Source organism: Zingiber officinale, chromosome 6A (genome assembly GCF_018446385.1).
Source record: "Zingiber officinale cultivar Zhangliang chromosome 6A, Zo_v1.1, whole genome shotgun sequence".
NCBI lineage: Eukaryota > Viridiplantae > Streptophyta > Magnoliopsida > Zingiberales > Zingiberaceae > Zingiber > Zingiber officinale.
Genome location: NC_055997.1, coordinates 137,105,824 through 137,130,638, shown reverse-complemented (window position 1 = coordinate 137,130,638; position 24,815 = coordinate 137,105,824). Strand labels below are relative to the sequence as shown.

General features: G+C 34.6%; 1 protein-coding gene and 1 long non-coding RNA gene across 6 annotated transcripts in view; both read right to left on the bottom strand.

The window, feature by feature from the left end:
• Nucleotides 1-142: 142 nt before the first annotated feature.
• LOC121994463 lies at nucleotides 143-3,351 on the bottom strand. The gene is made up of 2 exons (XR_006115732.1): nucleotides 2,979-3,351; nucleotides 143-353 (listed from the first exon to the last, which is right to left on the bottom strand). It is a non-coding gene; the product is annotated as an uncharacterized LOC121994463 (long non-coding RNA).
• Nucleotides 3,352-5,022: 1,671 nt separating this feature from the next.
• LOC121998272 (zinc finger CCCH domain-containing protein 7-like) overlaps nucleotides 5,023-24,815 on the bottom strand; it is a 28,105-nt gene continuing 8,312 nt past the window's right edge. For 2 of the 5 annotated variants that reach the window (XM_042553115.1, XM_042553114.1), the window contains exons 3-10: nucleotides 16,591-16,625; nucleotides 15,492-16,078; nucleotides 14,448-15,400; nucleotides 13,851-13,916; nucleotides 13,597-13,725; nucleotides 11,542-11,592; nucleotides 5,868-6,008; nucleotides 5,023-5,776 (exon numbers count right to left, since the gene is read on the bottom strand). In XM_042553115.1, coding sequence (XP_042409049.1) covers nucleotides 5,219-5,776; nucleotides 5,868-6,008; nucleotides 11,542-11,592; nucleotides 13,597-13,725; nucleotides 13,851-13,916; nucleotides 14,448-15,400; nucleotides 15,492-16,005 — 2,412 coding nt within the window. In that variant the 5' untranslated portion in view covers nucleotides 16,006-16,078; nucleotides 16,591-16,625 and the 3' untranslated portion in view covers nucleotides 5,023-5,218. The remainder of the gene's footprint in view (nucleotides 5,777-5,867; nucleotides 6,009-11,541; nucleotides 11,593-13,596; nucleotides 13,726-13,850; nucleotides 13,917-14,447; nucleotides 15,401-15,491; nucleotides 16,079-16,590; nucleotides 16,626-24,815) is intronic. The other 3 variants (XM_042553113.1, XM_042553112.1, XM_042553116.1) reach the window with 2 other exon arrangements.

Below are 24,815 nucleotides of genomic sequence, written 5' to 3'. Positions count from 1 at the left end.
TACTGAATAAATTTAAATCACATACTCACCAACCTCTAAAATAATATTTTAATTTTTAAACTATGCAAATATATTTCAGATGCATGGCAAGTCATTTAAAACTTCAATAAAAGATACATGTAAGAGCACGATACATCATCCATAGAAGAAAATGTTTAATCTATATATGTAAACATGAGCATTCATGAATCACTTTTTAGTATGTTTGAGTGATAAATCTAGGCACCAAACATGTTTGCAAAGGAATTCCATATTACAACTAAAAGTGAAGTTGATGCTTAATCCAAATTAAAGAGGGAAAAAAACCAAGGATTTCACGTGTAAGTCCTCAACCCAGATGCAAATCCTGATTCCTGTGAAATGAAAAAAAGGACAGTTAGGAAGGAACATGAAATGCAAAATATATCATAGGGAACTACTTTGCAAATAAAATTATCATATAAATGCAAAATTAATCGACACATACCCTTGCTGTAAAATTGGACAGTTACGTTTGTCATGTAACACACCTCGATACCGCATCCATGAGATAGCCGAAACTTTGAGGTTGACTTCTCCTTTGATGATTTCAATCTCTTCCCACATCCTTTTATTCTTACTAAAGATGGATTAATAATAACATAAGCCTCATCCATGGATCTCTTCCTTTGACTTCCATTGTCGCATGCTTTTTTACTAATGTTTACCTCTTTAATTTTGCTATAGATAAAATCGAATTGTTCATCCAAGAAGTTTGTTCCCTCATCAGTCAAAGATGCATCATCAATTAATACTGAAGCTTTATTGGATAACCTTGAGTGTCTTAACACTAAAATTCATCGCATGATAAACCACTAACTCAACTCCTATAATTCTTATTGCACACAATAATCATGACTCTCATTCATTTCACTTTGAAACTCCATCCATTTCTTTTTCATGTACTGCTTAGCCATTTGAATTTCTATTGGTCAATTTGTCTTAATTTTTGGATGCTCATTCATATCAATATGGTCAACAACTAACTCATTATATCTTTGGTGTCTCAATGCTCTATTAAAATTAGTGATGAAATACATCAATGAATTATTATTTGAGACATACCTCTTGAAAAATGCATGTGAACTTTCAAATCTTTGACTACTTAACATTTCAACACAAAATATATGGTTAAAATATGTTGACACCCACTTATGTCGTAATTTGTACATCAATGACAATCAATCATTTTTCTCTAAGTTATCACATTTGATAACCTCTTTCATCATGTGTTGTAGAATTTTCAATAACATTCTTAATACTTTAATAGTAGTCATAAAAAGTCAAAGTGTGTAATTTATTTGTGAATTTGTTCAGTATGTGCTACAAACAATATCGATGCATTGTTTGAGGAAAAACTTGGGCAATGGCTTTTGTCATTGTAGGATTCTGATCAATGGTGATCATGTTTGGTGCACCTTTAGACATGACTTCTATGAACTTGTTAAGCAGTCATATAAAAGACTCAGTTTTCTCATTACTTATAAAGTCACAATCAAAAATAATTGTTTAATGATAATGGTTAACTCTTACAAATAGTACAAAAATCAACCTATATTTGTTGATGTTATATGTCGTATCAAATACAACTACATCACCAAATACATTATATGTCATCCTTGATAAATGATCTATCCAAAAACACCTGCTAAATCTATTATCTGAATCAATCTCGTATTAAAAAAAACTGGATTCTTTTCTTTCTCAGATACAAATAATTCAATTAATGTTTCAGCATCAATACCCTTTTGTTCATTCCTTAGTACTTTGTCAAAGTTTCTACTATCTCTTTCTGTGCAACCCATCCCCTTAGGACTTCCATACTCTATCTCTAATACTCGCATTTGTTGACAAGTTGACATATTGACATCTGAAAATTGTTGAGTCGATGCTTTCTTTGCTACCGAAACATTACAATGTGAGCGTAGCAAATGTGCCTTTGAAGAAGTAGAGAGTGATGATTATGGTTATCCATGAAATTTTTGACAACCCAATTAGGTCCAATTTGTTCCTTAATAAGTGAAATCTTTAATTGACAACCAGTTCTAACTTTGCCACATGCTCTTTCCCTTGTCTGTTGATCACCTTTTGCATGTTTATTCCACCGCATTTCATCTGTATGTCCTTCTTTAAAGCATACAAATTATTTCCAGACAATTTCATTTGTCATCTTATTTTTCTTGCTATTATTTATCCTGGCACTAAATCCAGCTTCTCGTACATATTGGTTATAGAACAAAAAATAATTCCTCTAGTGATGAGAATTTCATTTCAATTTTTGGCTTTTGATCATCTACAACTTAAGGAATGTATAACCGAGCCTCGCCGTCATTTTCTTCTATTGCTTAAAATGATTCAGATGAAATGAAGCTCTACCTATCACCATAGCCAAAAAAAATATTCTAAATTAAATAGACATAAAACAATATTCTCATGAATCTAATATCACAGTGTATCATTTTAGTACTAAAGTATGATCTCTAGAAAAGTGAGAAGCGGTGGTAATCTTAGTACCTGCACTAGAGTCTTGGGATGTAATGCAACCTATCAATGATATTATTATTAGCTTTCAACCGGTCAATGCAATAAGCTTCAAAAGAAGATCTCCTACAATTTATTGTATGACACTATACTATTAGAGGCATTGAAAACATAAATAAATAGAAGAAACAACTATGAATTATGAAAGATTCTAATGTAGGTATACATTTAGCATCAGAGAAATAAATCAAATATGCTAACAACGACAAAACATTTATAACTAAAATGATATCCATCAATCATGGTAAGTTGATTATCAGGTCTTCTGTGAAACATTGGATTAAGCGATTGAAATAACTTAGAGACCTATTTTATAAAAATTCAAACTCTGGACAATTAAAATTAAATCTAGAACTTTTGAGAAATTACTTCATATAGAAATTGAAATTGGCATAGGAAGTTAATTTGTCGAATCTCACAGGGACAAAGAGTTGGGCAGCGACAATGGCGTGGGGAAAACCTAGTATGTTGGTTGCTCTCGATGAAGGACGACGGTGATAGACAGCGATGAACGATGACATTTGAGAGGAAAACCTAGTTTGCGACGAGGGGCGTTTGTTGCCTGGGGCAGTCTTAGTCACGTTGGCTTCTAGCGTCGGGTCTCACCCGGTGGCAGCGAGAGGCGTCTAGCGGCTAGGGCAGTCCTAGTCACAACGCGGGTTGGCGTCTAGCGGCTGGAGCAATCTTGTCTCACCCAGCAGTAGTGACGGAGGGTCGGCGGCAGAGGCGACGAAGGAAAGAAAACCAAAAGAAAATTAAAAAATCACAACAGGAAAAGAAAGGAAAAGAAAATTGAAGAAAATAAAAACAACGTGATGAGAAAAAAAAATTACTGATTGAGATTGTCACTGTAGCAATCGGGGATGAACGTGCAGGGAAAGTTATGCAGCATATCAAGATTATCTATTTAAATTTGAAACAATTTAAATATATGGTATTGAGTATCTAAAATAGTTACAGTTATGCAGATAATTTAAATGGATAAATTATATATGTAAGTATTCATAGCTATTTATAACTTTAAATAAATTTGAATTTGGTCCAACTTAAGTAGATATGTAATCTAACAAACAGTTGAAATTCTATAGAGATTGCGTATTATCATTTCTAATTAGGAAAAGAAGACGACCGTAGTCAAGCTTCTCAATAGGTCGTGCAAATTGCTAGCATTATTTAATCTATTTACCAAATCAACCCTTTCTAACCTCCTTTACCATAACTATTAAATAACTTAGTGATTCTTTCATGAGCAATTGACTAAAACAAATGTTTTGCACCGGCCTCAATCTACAAACAATCAACAACTATTTCTCTAGATTCAGCAAGATAAAGATAGGAGAGTTAAATAGATGAAATAAATTAAATGAGATGTATTGAATGAGTAATTAAGTAGGTTGTACTATCAAAGTGTTATAAGCAGATCGAATGAATTGTAGGATAATGATCAAATAGGTTGGACAAACTAGATGGACTAGACGAATGAATATAACTAACTTTAACAAACATAGCTAAGAGAGAATGAAAGATTAATGGTAGGAATATTAAAACCTATTCTCACAAATTTACTACAAATATAATGTAATACAAAAATAAATCATATATGCATAAAAACAAATATATCAATTTCAATGGAATTTCTTCCACAAGGTAATTTGAACGGAAAAAAAAAGCTCGTGTTAACCTTCCAATTGAATGGAATGACAGCTTAAATATACATGTAAAGCGATAACGACAACAACAATCAAATTTTATTCCAAGTGAAGTATATTATGTTAATTATTTTGTATTATTAAATTATATTTTTTATTATATCATTATTTATATTTAAATAAATTTTATTTTATTTTATCTTAACTAAGTTTTTTACTGTATATATTTATTAAAATTTCATCGTCTAAGTATATATTTATAGTATATATCTGTATCATATTAAGGCTGCGTTTGGTAGGGATGATAGGATTAGGATTATATTTTCAAAAAAGTATTAATATACCATTTGATAGGATTAATTAGGGGTAGGATTAAGATTGATTAGGAATGAAATTTACAATCCCTAGACATGAAGAGTGATTAATAATCTCACCCCAATCCTATTTTAATCAATCCAATTATAATCCTATCATCCCTACCAAACAAAGTCTAAATGTATCTTTTAGAGTTTATTAGTCACCTAACCAAAACTTAAATATAAATGTAAAGCAATAATGGAGATAAATCTAGAAATAGATAAGATAGTGAATATCCTTTGCCATAAGAAGGGGCATATTAGGAAATGACATAGTATACAAACAAAAGAACCACAATAAAAAATAAATATTATACGATATTGCTCACGAGGACTCATTCGACGATTACGAGTACAAAATACTTAAAAATCACATCTCATGATACAATTCTAGCTTAAAAATTTGCATGCGCAGACAACCAACAAAAAGTCATTTAATGAAATAGAAAACTTGCTGATGAGCTTAAAAAAATATATACTATTTACTTTAAAATTATCCACACTTCTGGAATACCAACTCAGCTACTCCCATGTGGGACTAGATAGAATTGCTGCAGAGTCCATGAAAGTAGGAAGTTAGTTAAGCATTTGGAACTAGCAGCATTGATTATGAAATTAGCATCATCTAATAATATATAGAAGGAAAAAAAATTGCTAGCCAGTAGCACCAAATAGAAACTCCTCCAAAATTTTTGATGCTTCAGATGCCTCATTTTGCAGAGCTTTAGACATTGAAGTTGTAGCAGAACTGCTGCTGGTTCCACCACTAATCAAACTGTCACCAGCAATGCTTTTCTTAGGAAGAAAAATACTAGATCCATTTTGTTGTTTGACAAATGGTTTAGCAGTCGAGCAATCAGTATTTTTCCGTTCCTCTTTGGATGCCTTTGCTGGGTTTTCTTCATAGCGCATACTTTTCTCAGGAAGCAAACTGTTTGTAAGCTTATTGGTGATATTTGACAGTCCATTTCCAAGTGTAATAAAGCTGATTCCCTTCGGCATTTTCATAGGTTTCTTTGCCGAACCCAAATTGACTTCCAAATTCTTAGACGAGACATGGGTAGTGCTTGAAATAATAGTTTTTGCAGGAGCATTTACATTTGCATGGTTCTTGTTCAAACAATTTTGTATGCCCGCATTCAAATTTTCTTCTGTTGATGGAGAAACTAACTTTTTAGCATCTGGCAAAGAGGAACCTTCAACATCCACAATCTAAAGAATGAATGATGAAGTTAATTTTGGCCGAAGAAGCTAAAGATGAAAACTTATGGTAAACAATAGAAAACACTATGCAAGAGAATACCTTATGAGAAAACTTGCATTTATCACCTCTATAGCATGTGCCTTTTGACTGGAAGTTGTGGCATGGATACTTGGAGAGTTCATGATCAAATTGGCACTCGTCGCCTTTCAAACAAGAGTCGCAAGCGAAGTACTTGCATGGCTGCGAAACAACCAACTAGAAGTTATCAAGAATAAAAAGGAAAAATCATGATAAGATTTAAGCTAGGGAACAGCTATGTATGTTTATGACTTGCAAGTAAATAGCTACAAATCCATAAGAGTACTTTGATATTAAGATTAACTGGTAGAAGAAAAATATTGCAAAACGAGAAGGATTAACAGAATGCAAGTGAGATGAGTCTAAAAAGCTGTAAACATATACATGGGGCACTTAATATCAAGTCACAAGCCAATCACTTAAAGAGAAATAATAAACTTCACAATATCAATGTCTTGAATTTTGAGGCAGAGTATTCTTCAACTAGTGATGTCAATTAGCCATACCCGGGCCAGCACGACACCGGCTCACGCTGACCTGGTTTCTGTAATGCTGGCATGGGCACAACACAACAACAGACCATCCTCAACATGCTCCAGAGTGTTCCAAGTTCGCACCTAGCATGAGCCTTTAGCCTGGCCACATTGTGCCTAGGCCAAACTAGGCATGTCGGCTAGATTTATATAAAAAAGGATAATATATTAAATTTTAAAATTTCTAAAAAACCTAAAGAATGAAATTTTATAATTAAAATTTTGATATTTGCATGATTACATCTTATGTTTAGTTCAACACTCTCAAATTTGGTGCCCCTATGGGTTGTCACGGATGATACCTGCAATCCTGCATGGGTGATTACTCCAATAGTTATTGGGGGTCAATTCCCGGTGGATGCAAAATGTCTTGTTGGATGTTTGACTTCCCTCATGCAAAAGACTGCCGTGCTAAGGCAAAATGCCTCCATGATTTATCTGCCCGGGGTCAGTCGCCCGTTGAGCATTATTGATTTACCTATCTGTATCTAGCTTGGGGGTCGGCCATCTAAGGTGAGTGTTATCACCTTTTGCTCCAACAGTCTCAAATTTGGTACCACATCAATATGTCATAGATAATTATTGGAATGAAAAATATACATATCGAGTCCACACCATCTTTTGTCCTTCTAGGGTTGCTTGCTTACCTTCCTTTAGAAGCATCAAGATCCACCTAGTTCTATACTATTACTAACCATATCATTTAGACCTATAAGTTGACAAGTAAATCATCTTATTGCTAGCTTGGTCAAATGGCTCCTAGTGTGTACCTACTTTGCTCCAGCTGACTTCATTTTTATCAAACTTAAATGTCATGTAGCCCTCATCTCGTAGGCGGTCCTCAACTTGTAACTGATCCTTCAAACAAATGCACATCTCCAGGCTCTCTTAATTCAAGTGGCTCCTCTCATCCACAAAGCGATTACTTAAATACTAAAACAAGCCTCTACTTAATGAAAATAAGGAAACACATTGACATAAAAAAGACAAAGACTGAAGAAATAAGTCAACAACTGTCCAATTTGACAAAAAAGCTTCACAACTACTCCACCTTACCACTCGACCTATACCTTCGCTTCACAGCTACTCCACCTTACCACTCGACGAATGCCTCCACTTCACAGCTACTCCACTTTCCCACTCAACCAATTAAGGAAACACAATGACAAAAAAGGCAATGATTGAAGAAATAATCTAACAAATATTTGATTCGGTTAAAAAGGTGTCTTCGCTTGACAACTACTCCACCTTCCCATTTGAAGGAGTCAAGTTCTCTTCGGCGGTCAAGAATTTAATTCTATAAAAGTTGTTTAAGTCATTAATTTTTATAATTTATTAGAACTTAAAAAAAATGGAGAAGTCAATTAAGTTTTATTAGAAAAAATAGAATTTTATTTAAAAACTTTGTTATTTTATAAACAATGGGGCGTTTTATCAAACTATAAAAAAGGAATTAGGATGCCATATAATGGTAAACTCTTTGACTTAATAGAGTTTCCAATTTCCTTTTCCCTATGGCTTTCTATGTGAGAATTGGTAACTTTCCTTTGGGTGAGGATTCCATCTTTATTTGTCCATTGTGTTGCATCACTTCTGCTACTATATAAACTAGAACTAGTACATTATGAGCCATGTGTCACAACCTACCAAATTTCAAGCTCAAGAGATGTTCTTGATCTATTATTTAACCCTCTTGATCCATGGCTTTGGTCCATGGTCTTTCTTTTATGTTTTTCCTTTAGAGATTATTATAGACATTTCTAGAATTTTCTAATCATGAAAATATTTAGGTATTTTGTAGGATGAAATATTTAGATACTTTGTAGGAGCTTTCTATACATGTAACATACATTGTGGGATCAACCCAATCTTAACCATATATTAAGGAGGATACATAAAAAGAGCTTCCTTCTCTTCACTAGTAATCATCCTCAAGAATAGTAATCTCACTTTAGTTACTAATCTTTCAAGCTCTCTCAATCTCTTTTGGCTTCTCTTGTGGGGGTTTCAAACAAGTTAAGCCTACTTAGCAACTTTGCAAAGATGAGTTGTCTGTGTCGCGGGGGTAAGTGGTGCTAAAACCAAGCCCGTGATAGTTGATATTGGAGCCAAAGTTCCTACCATTCAACATTTAAGTATTGTTCTTAAGAGAAATGACATCCAATGTTGAGACCTTATGAAATCAATATTGTGCAATGGAGAAGCAGCGCACACAAGGCATATGTGGCAAGGCTAAGGCAGCGGAGGTGGATGCTATTGATGCACGAGTTGGTACCCTGGAACAAGCTATCTCCAAGATGCAGTCCACCATAAAGGATATCAGTGCTGACAACTTCGAGATGAAGTCCATTAATGGGATTATTGAGGATCTCACCAACTATATAGATGTGTAGAGATGGAGTGTAGAGACAGTACGGTGAATTAGGTGTTGCCACCGAGAAAAATCATTCTTGATATTAAATGCTTAGCATGTGGAGCTGTAAGCTATCACTTAGGAGCATGTCAAACGCATTTGCAGAGTAGAAGTTGCAGGATTAACTGCCAGAAATGGGACCACACACACATAATGAGTCATAGGCACTTGTGGGATTAGCTCAAGGTGTTCAAATGTCAGCAACATCAACACTATCTTAATGCCAATAATAGTCATCTATAAGGGCGCTCATGATGCCAAGGAGGCTGAGAGTCTCTTGTACAACCTTAAAAGGTGGTTGATTTGATGTAGTGAGATCCCAAGGAGACTACAATGCCAAGGAGATTGACTTATACAACCTCTCTTGTATCATTAGATTTTATGTAGCAAGAGAGACGGTTGATTCCACAAGAAGATTTGCGAGAATATAGTTACTTATTTTTCACACTTAAGCCTTTTCATCATTATTAACAATGTCAAAACACATGACACTTACATTGAATACCTAATAAGGCGTGCATCTCTAAGGTATCTTGGGGATCATCGCCATTGCTTACCTCTTCTTTGTCACGAGCAAGAGTTGTAGTCAAAGTTAGTTGTAGATAGGTTTATGGGTGGATTAAGAAGGAAAGGTTGTGAGACTTATCTCCAACAATGCTAAAGAATTGCTCCAAGACCCATCGTACAATTCAGGATCGAGTTGGTATTCACCCACCTACAATGACTCCATGTTCTACTTACCACCCCCAAACTTGGTGCGCCAATGTCGGTCATTATATTTTACAAAAATACACTACAACAATAACAACAACAACCACCAACCTTTATCCCACTAGGTGGGGTCCGCTACAATAATACATTATAAAGATTAATTAAAGAATTGATAAGAATTTGCTTGATAAATAGAAAAGAAAATGTGAAATGACAAATTTAAAAACAATGTGTACTTTGTGAGAAGAGGCGAGGACAAATTGATGAGACCATAAATATTGGTGCTAAGATTGGTGATGTCACAAAAATTACGTATACATACTACGAATTGTATGTATATAAAAAATACATTATATATTATGGTAATTAACAAGAATATAGAGAATTAATAAATAAAAAGAGATTAATGGGGACATTAGAGAATGAAAAGGCAGGCAAAATTTAAAAGGATGTCCCTTATTTTTGTTATCATCAAAAGGGCAACCCAATTCGAAAACATATTAAAACAAAACTCCATCCTATTTTTCATATTGAAAATACACTTGTTCCAATATTGTTGTAGCAACTTTGGCTAACACTGGCTACAACATGTGGCAGCTTTGTTCAAAACTGCTACATCGTACCAAAATTGCCTGTAGCAGTTTTGGCTAAAAGAGCTACACATGTAGAAATTTTAATCAAAATTGCTATAGCAGTATTGAAGCGAATTTGACTAAGTTGGAGCAATTTTGACCAATGCTTTACTTGTATAAATTTATCCAAGTAAGAGCAATTTTGCTTTGTGTTGTAGCAATAGTATTGGAACGAGGGCATTTTCAAATGAAAAATGTGGTGGTGTACTCATTTGATATTTTTTCAAAATAGGGCACCCTTATAACAATAACAAAAATAAGGGGCACCCTTTTGCTTTTTGTCTAAAATGAAATTGTTTGAGAGAATTAAGCATACGAGAGCTTCAGAATGTCTGTGATGAATAAAAAGGATTAGAGTATTTTGATCATTTTAAGGGTGTTTGACCAAAACACCCTTTAAAATTAATATTTATATCTGTTGATGAGAATTTTGGTAAAAAAAAACTACCAACTAAATTAAATTGGAGATGCGGTTGTCAAGCTAACTCGTTTGGGATGTGCCATGCATGACCACATCCACACTGGGTCCATGTCAGAATAAGGGGTAAGTCAGGCCCAATATGGCCCAACCCATTATGGTTTAAGCGTTTTGTGTCAAGCCGAGCCATGGGCAGACCAGCCCATTTGATACCTCTAACTCAATGCTTCTACCAATAGACCCTTGCCCTCCTCTTTCAAGATGGCAATGAGCATCTCAACATAAACCTGATGATGTGATCCTACCTAAATCTCATTATATACTCTCTAATACTTATTCCTCATTTAAAGCTTAATCGATTAGAAAAATGCATACCCCAGACTCTAAAATACCTACCAATTTAAGTATTCACATAGTAGACTGGATGGCCTATGGTATGTATGTATTCACATGTACCTGCAATTTAAGTACCCTACTTGTACATAGGAGTTAAGTGGCCAAAAATTAACCCCTACTTGCATATATATATAGGCACCTCAGCCCAACACAAACGAGTTGAGAGCCAAGTATCCAATTATCAGGTACTCAATCACGAAGACCCATGAGATTGTCAATTGAGGCACATGGTTTACCTTGCATTATAAGATGAAAGCAGGAAAAGGAAATGACATTTTATCCATATGGACATGCAAAATTATCCATCATATGTCAAGTAACATCTAGTTTATGGACCAAGTCACAATTGAGGCACATGGTTTATCTTGCATTAGAAGATGAAAGACTAAAAGGAAATGACACTTATCCATATAGACATGCAGAACTATCCATCATATGTCAACTAACATGAAGTTTACAAACCAAGTGAAAAAAAAACACAAAGCGATGTTCTTCATGTAACCATAGATAGTAAACTATCACCAATAACAAAGGGGTTTAAAAAAAATCCAAAACTTGGAGAAAGAATATATATTTTAGGTGAGAACTCTACCTGTGACTTTGTGTGAGGTGTGGCGTCGTGGGAAAATTTGCACAAATCTCCCTGCACGGAAAAAAATCTTTTGTAAGATTTTTGTACGACAGCTAAAAAGGAATTGGATTAACTCTGGTATAATAATCATTATAGACAATAAAAAGGGCAGCCCGATGCACGAAACTCCCGCCATGCGGGGTCCTGGGGAAGGATCCATTGTACGCAGCCTTACCCTGTTTTTTTTTGCAAGAGACTGTTTCCAGGATTTGAACCCGTGACCTTTTGGCCACAAAGCAACAACTTTACCGTTGCGCCAAAGCTCCACTTCATTATAGACAATAATAGACAATAAAAATAACAAATTTAACCACCGAGACCATGGATAACATTTTGTGATAAGACTTTCATTTCTTCAATCATCTTTCAAGAAAACAAATAATACAAAATGCATGATATTCCACTGTTTAAAATTTGAGAAAGTTTTGACCATGTTTTCATTTGCTCAAACTTTAGCTAACAACCTGAAGACCATGTCAGCTTGTCTCATGGCAACCTGCCACAGCAAAATCACATACAACATAGGATCAAGACATCAGGAAATGAATGCACAATGAAAATGATATCCTGGATAAATTTTCTTAAGATGTGAGCTCTCTCAAATCACCTTGAAGATCACAAGAATCAAGTAATAACACGGCTAAATTAGGGTAGTAGTTAAGATTTTGGCATTTGTGCACTTCATGTGGTGCCAACGATGATTTATTTCAACCATATTTATCTTTTCCTAAAAAACTAGTAGTAGTTAAGATTCTATAGATCATCATAATGTGACGCCAGCAACAACTTATCATCATCAACCCATGTTTGTCCTAGTTATTCGGGTTGACTATAGGAATCTTATCTCTCCAATGAACTTTTTGCAATTCAAGGTTATATCACTAATAATATACAAATTAAAAATATATTTTTTCCGTACTAAGTAATATTTTTTTGGTCTTCCTCTACCCTCTATACTTTTTAATCTAATAGATCCAATGTTTCTAAAGGTAAAACCTATTGAATATCTTTGAACATGAACTCATTGTCTCAACTTCATTTCTCTAATTTAGCAGTCCATTGGAGCTACACCTAATTCCTCCTAAATATTAATTTTTTAAATTTTATCCTTTCTAGTGTCAGCTCATCCACCTTAGCATTATCAATTATATTACATTAATTTTTTATATCTTGTTTTATAACAGCCCAACACTCAAATCTATGAAGTCTGAGAAGGTGTATGAAAGTGTAGTAAACTTTTCCCTTAAGCCTGAGGCCTACAAGTCATGCTACTAACACGAGAACCAAGACACCAGAAGCTCCTTGATATCTTCATCAATAGTTTCTCCATATTAAATAATAGATTCAAACTATCTAACAATTTTCACATGAAGTTCATATACACCCATCCATAGTTGCAAATTTTGTATCGTGCCGGATGAAACAAATGAAATTTGTCGTTCCGCCCGCCGCCCGATACCAATACCAGCACCACGGGCTGCCACGATCCCGCATGGTTATAGGGGCACCGCGATCCCGCGGCAACCTCCACAGACTCAAGGGGCACCACGATACTACATTTTCCCCCCTTTTTAAAAAAAAAAATTTATTTTTTAATTTTTTAATATTAAGGTTAAAAAAATAATTTAAAATTAATATATTTTATATTTAAAAAATATTGAAATCATATCGACATGGTACGATACAATACTGAAACTGTATTGTTCCTATCATAAATCAAAACTTCGATACGGCTTGAAATTTTAAACCATAGTATAAATATTAACCAAACATAATATAATGACAAGATGGAAATGTCATCTTATTGAAATAAATGATTTGGAGAACCAAAGGAGATAAGTAGCAATGCATTCATTATGTGCTAAAATCTCATACCAAGTACCATATACGTCAATGAGAGTAAACAATATAAATTAAGAGATTGATGCACAATATAAAAAACAAATAAGTAAAACATTGAACCATACACATCAGTAAAAAAACACAAATCAAAACTGTAGAAATGGATAAGCTAACCTGTTGACATCTGCCTATCATATAAAAGTTGCAGAGTTTTACTGCTTTTGGCTTTACTACTGGCGGAAGCTTCAATCTCTTAACTCCTTGTTCCCTCTCTTTCTCTGCTCTTTTCCTTCTCCTAGATTTCTGCAGAGAAATAAGCAAACAAAAAAAAGGGATTCAGTTTGATGGCTATCTACTAAATGCAAGGGCATTTTAATAAAATGCTCATGGCTTAAGTGCTTCGGTGTATATATGAACAGTGCAGCCACCTTTTTCTGTGCTTTTCTTTCCTCGGTTAAAGCACCTCTTTTTCTCTTTGGTCCAACTTTACCAGCCTGTAAAAACACGGAGACATAGACCAAACAAAATCAGGCAACAATGAAGAAAGAAGGCTGCTAAACTAAAAAAATTGAGTTTGAAGGTTCAGTCTGCTATCAGCCAATTGCATCCTGCAAGAATTCTCATTATTTTGAGTTGTAATTGTATACAAGGGTTTTTTCAGCAACCAAACAACCCAAAGTCCAAATGAATAGCAGTGCTTATCATACAAATCATAAAGTTCCAATCATAATGTTGCTTAGAAATAGGAATGAAGCAGAAAAATCTAAGATCACTATCAAAGGAAAACATGCATTCTGTGTAAACAGTGATGAGTGATCTATGACAAAGAGATGGCCAAAGATAGAATGTAACCAATGGATGGAAACATAATCATTTAACTATTAGAAGAATGTAGAAAGATAAGTTTATTGATAATGAGTACGAATATAAACTTTTGGACAATAATTTTATAAGGTCAACACCACCTTCAAAGTGAAAAGAATAAATTGACTTGATTATAAAAGAAGTATATCAACATTACTCACATTCTGACAAATTGTTTTCTCCTCGTCCAATGTAAGAGTAGGCAATGCAACTTCATGCTTCTTGGCATCCATCAAAGGTACATTATGACAACTTTTTAGTTCAACATTTAAATGTATATCATCCAAATTAAGATCATCAGTAATGTTATCTTCATCAACACCTGCATAATGGTTATCCATATTCAGGTTAGAAGCACTCAAGATAGTGTTCTCGCCGGAAGAATCAGTTCCACAGGGCTTAGTGAGACAATCAAGACCTTCTTTATTAAGAATGTCACTCCAATCAGAAATTTTATCTGTTTTCTGACCCTCATGAAGATTATTCTGATGTGTCACCAAGGACCCAAATTCATCTGAATTCCAAAAATCACCAGCAATTTGCCCTTCTTCAACTTCTTCGCTGTCTGAATCTAGTAAGGAATCTAAAAGGCTCTTATGATATTGTTCCTTAACTAAACATTCAATAGAAGAATCCAAGAGTGTTTCTTGATGTTTTTCAACTGGTTCATTTGTAGAGTTTGAATATGGCAATGAATCTAAAATGTTCTTATGTAATTGTTCCTGAACTGAGGTGTTCATGGAAGAATCCAAGAGTGTTTCCTGATGTTTGTCAACTGATTCATTTGTGGAGTTAGACATATCCTCCTGGGGTTGAACCACCAGAAGCTTATCACTAGACAAATATGTAATGGAATCTTTAACAGACTCTGCGTGTCCATTCACTTTTCCCCCAAGCAATTCAGTGGAATTAGTCAAAGTTTTCAACTCAAAACTTTCTGTTCTTGTTCTATTAACTCCTTTAGCTTCTAGTATATCTTTGTTCCTTTCTTCTGATTTGCCAATTGTCTCAACACTCTGAATATCGGAATCAAGGCAAGGTGGATTGTCAGACTGGGCATCAGCAACTTTGCTGTGCAATCCTCCAGCTAAGCCAAGTATGCTACTGTGCACACCTAGTAGTTCAAAGAAATTCAAAGAAACCAAAACAATTATTAAATGGAGACGTCAAGTAAAATATTCACTTAGTTGTATCGATGATCATACCTTTCTGAACTCGATCAACACCTAGACCACTGTCCGCTTGCTGATTACCTAGCTCCACCATTGTATCCGAAGCCTGACCTTCATCAACTCCAGATTGAAGCTTCAAACTTTCAGACATAAGGCCATTCACCGCCTGACAATTTCCCCACTTCTCATTCCCCAATTTCTCATCCAACCCAAGATTATGACTTGAAGCAACATGGAGGCTAGGGCTTATATTCCCACTGCAACCATGCCCAAGCTCCACAGGCAAAGCTCCACCATTGCTTTGATCAAAGGAGAAATCTTTTTCACAAAACAGGGGATCGGAAATTTTGGCACTGAAGATGGGTCTTGGATTCTCTCGAGATTCTGGAGTGGAAATGAAAGATTCATCAAGGCAAAAGGAGAAGATCCTAACAAGAGTACGATAAGAGGCACTGTCGAGATGGGAACTCCGACGCAGGAGTGGAAGGTGGGGCAAGCAGCTCTTGGCCGGAGGGTTTAGGGTTTGGACAACATTTAGTTCCTCCATGGGTACAAACTCTGCTACACCGCCAAGCTCTCACTTTCATCCAAAGTACGCTAGAAATGTTGATAAGGTATACCTAGCAATCATGTCAATAGTCAAAACAATAATTATTTCAAAATCTAGATGCAAGAACAAGATAGTAACACAAAGGTCATAAGAGGAGAACAATCAAAAGAAATCACAAGAAAGATATCTAAACCGAAGAGTAGTACTTTCTAGTTATACAACCTCTATTGTCATCATAGTACAAAAGTGGAATAAGGTAGCAAATATTAAACCACTAGATTCACTAAACAAACTATCACACCCCAAGGGTATACTTGTCCGTTCAATCGGACGGCACCCCCTAGTGATAATGTTCGATACCAAACCAATTAAAGCTAACACAAACACCAATGCGATAATCACTATGTTTTTAAAATGCTAATGTGTGTGTATATACATGAACATGTGAACATACTAACTAAACAAGCTAAAACCAATACTCAAACATTCAATACCGAAAGAAAACTATAAATACAAGCAGCGGAAATATAAACCAAACAACTTGAAAAGAAATCCAAACTCGAGTGGAACTGTAGTCAGGACCTTTGAGCGACATAACACATCTTCTACCTTCTAACCTAAAAGTCAATGGAAAAAATAAGGATAGTGAATACGACAACTCAGCAGGTAGATAGAAAGATAGTGCATGAATTACAAAGTGTAAAGAGATCAAAAGGAAGCAGTCTCGGGTAATAATTTACTTACTACACAAGTAAGAGTAAAAGCAGCAAAATACCAACATAACCATCTACAATCCTGATTAGCGGGTATGACAAATAAACCGAGTATATATAAAACAAGCACATAACAAGGTCTAGTAGGCAAACAGGATAAGGTAGCTATCTAGCTCCTCGGCTACTGACTGCGGGCAAAAACATGCTACCACGAATGTGTCTCGTGGACAGTCAGGGTGTGTACATAGTTGTATAGCTTTTGACTACGGGTAATTACATGCTACTACGAATGAGTCTCATGGGCAAACAAGGGGTAGCTATCTAGCTATGATTGTAGGCAACAATATGCTACCACAGATGGGTTTCATGGGCGGTCCAAATGTGTACAAGTATAACATGTATATAAGTATAACAACAAGTAAAACAATAACAAACACATCAAGAGAACACTAGTCAACCAATCTCATTAAGAGAATACTAGTCATCTAATCATAATTATAGGGATCTTTAGCGAAAAATAATAAATATACGTAGCGGAAAAGTTGATCCCTCCATAGATCCAAGCGAATGCAGAATACATGTTTGATCTAGTAACAACCTTTGTTGCGTGAACGGAACCATCCCGACAACAACTTTACTTCGAAAGATCTCAACACTATCAGAATAGTCGTACCTCTTCGGTATCCACACGAACTCATCCTTCGTTCGTCGCACAAACTCAACCTTCAGAGAAGAACAACCTTTGTTGTGTTAGCAACAACTACAAGGTGCTCATAAGAACATCAAGTGTCTCTTATGAAAATTTCACTAAAAAAGGATTTTGTATTCATTCAATGAATACCAAGGGTTTGTCTTTTGGTCATCTTCCATTAATGATGAATTAATGGGTTGGATTTTAGTATATTGGATTAAATTAATCTAATAACCCAATGGGTCTAGCCATTAATCCAATGAGTCTAATCCGAATTCATTTGAGTCTAATCCGGATTTATATGGATTAAACCGCTAATCTTAAGGTCCATAGTATTTTAATCAAACTAAAATAAACCTATCTCGAGATCAACATGTTCTCTGTGTGACCAAATAGGTTCTCATAACGTTGCCAATGTCTCTAAAATAACATTTTAGATACATAAGCAATGAGTACATCTAGTAAGTAATACATCATTGCTACCAAGTAACGAGAATGTTAAGATCCGACCTAACCTTTCTGTGTCTATTATGTTGTATAACTTAGTCCTTCTATCCTCAATATCTAAATCGATCCATGAGGCATAGACTATGTCATCATCTATCAATATTTATGTTTCTTGATCTCTAAATAGACTCACTTAACCAAATAAGCTCAATACTTCATATTGACTTGTTTGAGCATGGTCATGCATTTTAGTAATCCTATTTAATCAAGGGGTCCATAGATATTACTTCCGTCATATAGAAGGGATAGATCACATCTACATCACTCACATCCCTCCGCATAACTTATTGCATACCAATAATCGACTTTATGCTTCACCTTGTTACAAGTAACGTTTGCCAATATCAAAGTACACAACTCATTATGTAGGAACCGTAGTGACTTGTCTAAGGACTATTCATACTAATAGTCACTATGAAAATGTTTATGACACTCATATAATGATCCATAAAATATTCTCATAGCAGGTCAATTCAGTACATATTCTCTAATATATAGTCATGTGTCAACTTGATATCTTATATCCATGACTTGTGAAATTACGTCATCAATTGACCTACATACTAGTCTCAACGCATTAATATTGCCCTTGTATATGAATACTTGCCTAGGAATAGTTTAAGAGTAATGTTCTATATATATCTACAGTCTCTCACTATCAATTCAACCAATTGACATGTTATAAACTAGAACCTACTATCCTAGGACATTATTATACTTATTTATCTGGCATTGATCTAAAGTAAATATAATAACCATAAACTTTGCCTTCTATTAATGAAATATGATACAAAAGTCCCTTTATCGATCATCTCATAATTGACTCGTAGGGTTAATACTAACAATAATATCTTAATTAACTCTATAGTATCATCATAAATACAATAAAACAATGGGGTCGAAATCAAGTAGTCCAAGATATCAATCCAAAGAATATAGTCAAGTAGAATACTCTACTACTTTGCTATGGTATGATATGTATCACATCTAGGCACGAGCCAAAGTATATAATATACTACGATATAAACACACGAGCATAAGTATATAACTACACTATGGTCTGGTAATATCCTACATATATAACCAACCCAAGGACTGCAAAGATATCAAAATAGAATAAAATAAGATAAAGCAACAGAGGTCAATTGCAAGAACAATATAGAGTGGATATAAGGTAAGCAAGTAACTGTTGTCTCATCAATATATAATAATAAACAATCATCCACTAAGATTAAATAAATTATAGAGGTAAGGAAGAACTACCCAGCTCTATTGTAGATCGTTTTAACCATCTTCAAGTCAAATAATCTGCCTCTAGCTAGTATCTACAAATACAAGATACGAAGATAAATCTAAGGGTCTATAAATCAACTAATCAATCTATTAATTAGTCACTATATTAATTAATCAACTTATTAATTAATTCATTGTTGTTCCGATTATTAATTCATTTAACTCTTAATTAATATCCAAATAATTATCTAGTTGATAATCTGAATTAAGCTCCACTAGCTATCCCAATTGATAATTTTAATTTATGGTATAGTAATCAATTAATTATCTATTTAATCGATTATCCTATTGATCAAACAACTTTCAAATCGATTATTATTTTACTTAGTTATCACTTACCCAATTATCATTCAACAACCCATTAAATCAATTACGTCTAAATTGATCAACTAATCCAAGGACAAAGAAAACCTAATCAGCTAAGCCTATAATTAATTAAATAAATTAATTCGTTACCAGATATACATTAAACAACAATAAACCTGTTCTATTAATCCCCTAATCAGTAATCATGGGGGTCAATTAATCCATGTATTAGTCCATTTCCGACTATTATTAATCAAATGTTAAATCAACTGAAATTAACCTTAAACAAACTCTTAGCGGTGACTCACGGCGGCAGGCGGCTGGTGTGGCACGCAGTCGGAGACAGGAGATCAGAGTCGGAGGTGGGCCGCAAAAGCGACGGTGCGCGAAGCCGTAAGCAGCAGATGGTTGCATGCCACCTACACGATCAAGGATCCCGATCAGCGTGATCGATGGCTGCAAGGGACATGAAGTCGTGTCCAGCGATGGTGGCGCCCGTGATGGCAAGGACAGCGGTCCTTCGGGACGGTAGCACAGATTAGGGAGGAAAACGACTGATACGGACAGCCGTGTCACGCGCCCCAACCACGGGCAAGAGGCGACGTCGACCGCTGACTTGTGGGATGGCAGTATCTAGGGAGGATAGGGACGAGAGAGATGGTCAGAGGCGAGTGGCGGCTGCGGCGAGTGGCGGCTGCGGCGAAGGCGCCGCGAGGCTCGTGAGAAGGTCTCTACGCATGTTTTCGGACTTAGGTTTTTACTAACAGATGTTAATAAATTCAATAACTCCCAGACTCCAAACGGCTTTATCACACAGGATATTCAGGTTGTTACTCAAGTACTCGCAATTTTAGCCCAAGTTATAACAAATTTATATAAATTTTTCCAGCAAATGGGACACGCAACTAAAGGATATTGGGCTCCTGGATTGCCCGCTGCGAGCGCTTCCCAATTTATCCTGGTGGCCGATGGAAAACTTCCGTGGGACTAGGTCGGTCACCCAAGGCTCGACGTTACCCAGTCTGATTAATCATTTTTTTTATCACACAGGACAGAGTGTCATGCCCAATGAAGGGTATAAAGTAGGTAAATTTAAGTTGAATCCGTTGAGTTAATTCGTTTCATTAAATAATTTAAGTAGCTTGGATTAAAATTTTATTAATCCAAGCCCGTCACGAGCTGACCTACCAGGCCCATGACCCGCATGGGTTGGTCTGTGATGAGTTTGAGTTGGCCTGCGGATCGAGAAACATATGTAAATTAAATTTTATGTCAATTTATAAAAATAGTACTTTTTATTCAACATAAGTACTTGTTCATATTCATTTATATTTAAAATACATGTTTATAGATATATTTGGTTGATGAAACTTTTCCTGATTAAAACATTGAAAATATGAAATATTTTTTTTTATTAAATTTTGATAGGGTCGCGAGTTGACCTATCAAATCCGCAACCCGCCTTGGATTGGGTTGGGTTGGAAATTTTCCAACCCGTCAAGTTGACCGATCGGCCCGCCTCACCCCGCCAAATGGTTGGCCTGACACTGGCCGACCCGCACCCGCCACGGATTGGCCCGTCTGACAGCTCGTATACTTTCTCAATTTATGTTGATGGTTGATAAAAAAAAATTCTATAAAATCAGACTGATCATCTCATGTTCGACTTGACCCTATTAAAATCAAATCTCTTGTCTCGAAACATGAATGTTTTTATTCCAAAATGATACACTCTTCTCCACACAAAACAAAGTTCTCTCCCTTCACTTTTAGCCGCACACTTTTCACATGGACGAACTCCCTTTAAGGAAAAGAAATGTAGTGCGGTTTGTGGGTGTGGCAAGCAACTACAGAGCAGTTGCAATTGTCATTACCCTCCCACTACTAACAACTTCCACTCGTCCAAGTTAAGTCACATAAACCATATACGAATCCAGTCATAAAAACTAAATAAGAATCATATTACAAAGGTCATATTAGAACACTCAATCGATACTTAAGAAAAAATGATTCGTTCGACCACAATAAGAAAATATGTATTCAACAACACTCAAAATAAAATCGTTTATCTTTTACTTTTTTTTACAATAATTTTAACAAAAATCATTATCTTTGAGTATTTTTTTTTAAATCAAAGACAAATGTCACGTAAAATGGTTATCCTTGAGCAATTTTTTTGAGGCTACGATAATAATTTTTAAAAACTATCATATATTTATATTTATTGGGACAACAATAAATTTTTTTTTAAATTATTATTTATTTATGTTTTTACAGGGCTATGACACCAGTTTTAAAATTTATTATATGTGTGATTTTTTTTAAAATTTTCTCCCGCAATTTTTTTTCCTTCGCTGTTTTTTCTGTTTCGTAGGTTTTTTTAGTCGTGTTTTTCTTTCCCTCTCCCGAAATGTTTAGGTCAAAACCCTAAGAGTGCGTTTGGTTGGGGGTTATTCTTAATAACCTTAGTTATCCATCCAAGGTTATCAACAAAAACCCTGTTTGGTTTAGGTAATTGATGATTCCCGAGTAATGTTTCATGCCCGATACATCAGCAAAAGGAGCATGCAACCAGGAATCAGAAAACCTCGGAAAACTGAGGTTTTTCTTGATTCCGGGGTTAATGAATTATTTTTACTCAAAATACCCTCAGATAAGAGAAAAATATGACAAAAAAGAAAAACATAAAGAAAAAAATTAAAAATATAAAAAATAAAATTAAAAATTTTAAAAAATATATAAAAATCATAAAAAAATCATTAAAATCATAAAAATAATAAAAAAATAAAAAAATTGTAAAAACTTTAAAAAAATAGAAAAGCATTAAAAAAATAGAAAAAAAACATAAAAAATGAGGGAAAAATTAAAAATAGGAAAAAAAAGTAAAATTAATAAAATAATAAAAAATAGAATAAATGTAAAAAATATAAAAAATCAAAAATCAAAAAATTTAAAAATAAAAAAAAACTTAAAAAACAATCAAAATAAAAAAATATATATAAATAAAAAAAAACGTGAAAAAGTAAAAAAAAACGTGAAAAAGTAAAAAAAAAACATAAAATTAAGTATAGTTGGTTTTGTAACTGAGGGTAATATAGTAAAATATTAAAATCTTTAAATAAATAAATTTTGATTATATTATTTAAATTGAACTAAACAATATTTGATTATATTTTATTTCCCATAATCTTGATTATATGATTATCATCAAATAACTTTTATATATATATGATAATTTAACCAAACGCACCCTAAACGCCTTCCCTTCCCGAACCCGACCCTCTCCGCCTACGTCCCTTACGCCTCTGCCACCAGTCGCTCAACGTTCTTCTCCTCTCACTAACTGTCTCCCCTTTCTCCTTCAAATCCCTCGTTTCACCGCATAACCAGTTCTGCTTTTAGTGCAAGATAGGTTTAAGACTATGCATCGAATCCCCTTTCTCCTACCAAGATGATGAAGAAGTTGTTCCAGAAGAGAGCCAGAGAGTATCACTCAGACGAGGAGGATGACGTAGACAAAGAATTCCCAGAGGATCCTTCTAGCGATGACGAAAAAGACAAAGACTTAAGTATGGGAGATTCGGATGCGGCGGCTCTAAAGGCGAAGAGGAGGATGAAGAGGGAGTGAAGCATGGGATTACCAGGCTCCTCGAGGGTTGCAGGGCTTTTAAGGTCGCTTTTGCAAAGATTTTGAAGAGGAACCTCCCTCATGATCGCCTTGTAAGCGTTATAATTAGAGGTGTTTGATTCTTAACCAGATTAATAGATTTTTTCCATTAAATCCTTTATCTTTGGTCATCTTAGGGCCTAATATTGTCAATGCACAAAAAGCTTATCGCGGAGAAGCTTGCAGAAGAGAATTTTGAACAGAAGATGAAGGGGGAGATGAAAAAGCAAAGACATTCAGTCAGTATTATTATTACCCTTCATTTTGTTTTCTATCCTTTATGTTGACTTCACTAGGATCCGTATAAATATAGTGTGTATTTATTTTCATTTTCATTTCTAATATATACTTTAGTCTGACAAGAAGGGTCACACAAAGCCTGACAATTTCTTAGATGCAAAGGAGAAGTTTCTTATCAGTGCTGCAACTAAAGGAGTTAATCTTCGTGCTTCGAAAGGATGGCAATTAAAAACTTCACAATTTTTATTATTCCAAACGGTAGTTATCCACTGTTTTGTAGTTTTTATCAGTGTTGCAATTTAAGGAAGTAATCTAAGTACTTCAAAAGACAACACTTAAAACTTACACAAATTGTGCTATTTCATATGGTAGTTACAAGCTGTTTTTCTTTCGTTTACATCTAACTAAATAATATTCTTTTTGCATGTGTGTTGATGTCTTAGATTCTCAGTTGTGAAGCTATTTAATGCAGTAAGAAAACAAGCATTCCCCTTTTGAGTTGTAAATTATCTTGCATATGGTGGTTTTGCTATTTTTTCCGAGATAAGGCATAGAATTCACAAAGTGGCTTTAATCCTTCAAGTTCCAAAGATGAAAAAGGTAATGAATGGTGAATCCATACTTTGACATTCTTTGATACTGTATCCAATTATGAAAATTATCTCTCTATTTCTAAGAACATTAGTGTCTTAGTGATTTTATGATCTAGTTCGCAAATTGAACTGTGCACTCATATGCTAAACATAGCCAAAAAATATTCACTCATATTACTGACTTAAAAATGTAAATTCATTTTTCACAGCATTTTTCAGAACTCCAGAAGTCAACACCACAAGTATGCTATTACTCTTAATCACACGACTCGTTCGGGTGTAGTCACCTTATAAATGCAACGTGCATGTTGCTACTCTTCATTTTCCGTTTACTTAGATGTTTTAATTTTTTTTAGGTTTCTACTATGATTTATTCTTCTATTTACAATCTAGTCATTATAGTTCACATTCCTAGTTTCTTAATACCATCATGCAACCTTAGTTTAATTTGATGCCTAATGTTTCTCATATTGCTGACAAATGATTTCAGTAAAATTATTATCACAAGACTTTTAAATCTCTTGCCTTCTCTTGCAAAGCTCTAGTATGATAGCTCTAAATTGACATTGAGATTCTCTATAATTATATTGGGAGTTTCATAGATAAACTGTTGAGGTTTTTATCAATGGCTTCTTGTTAGATTGAAAGCACTAGAGGGAGGTGAATAGTACTCGTGACTTTTCACATTTTTCGTAAAAACTCGATCAAAATAATGCAACAGAATAAAGATAGCAGTAAACGAAAATAAACGCTAATATTTTCTTTTACTTGATTCGGAGTATGTGACGACTCCTACT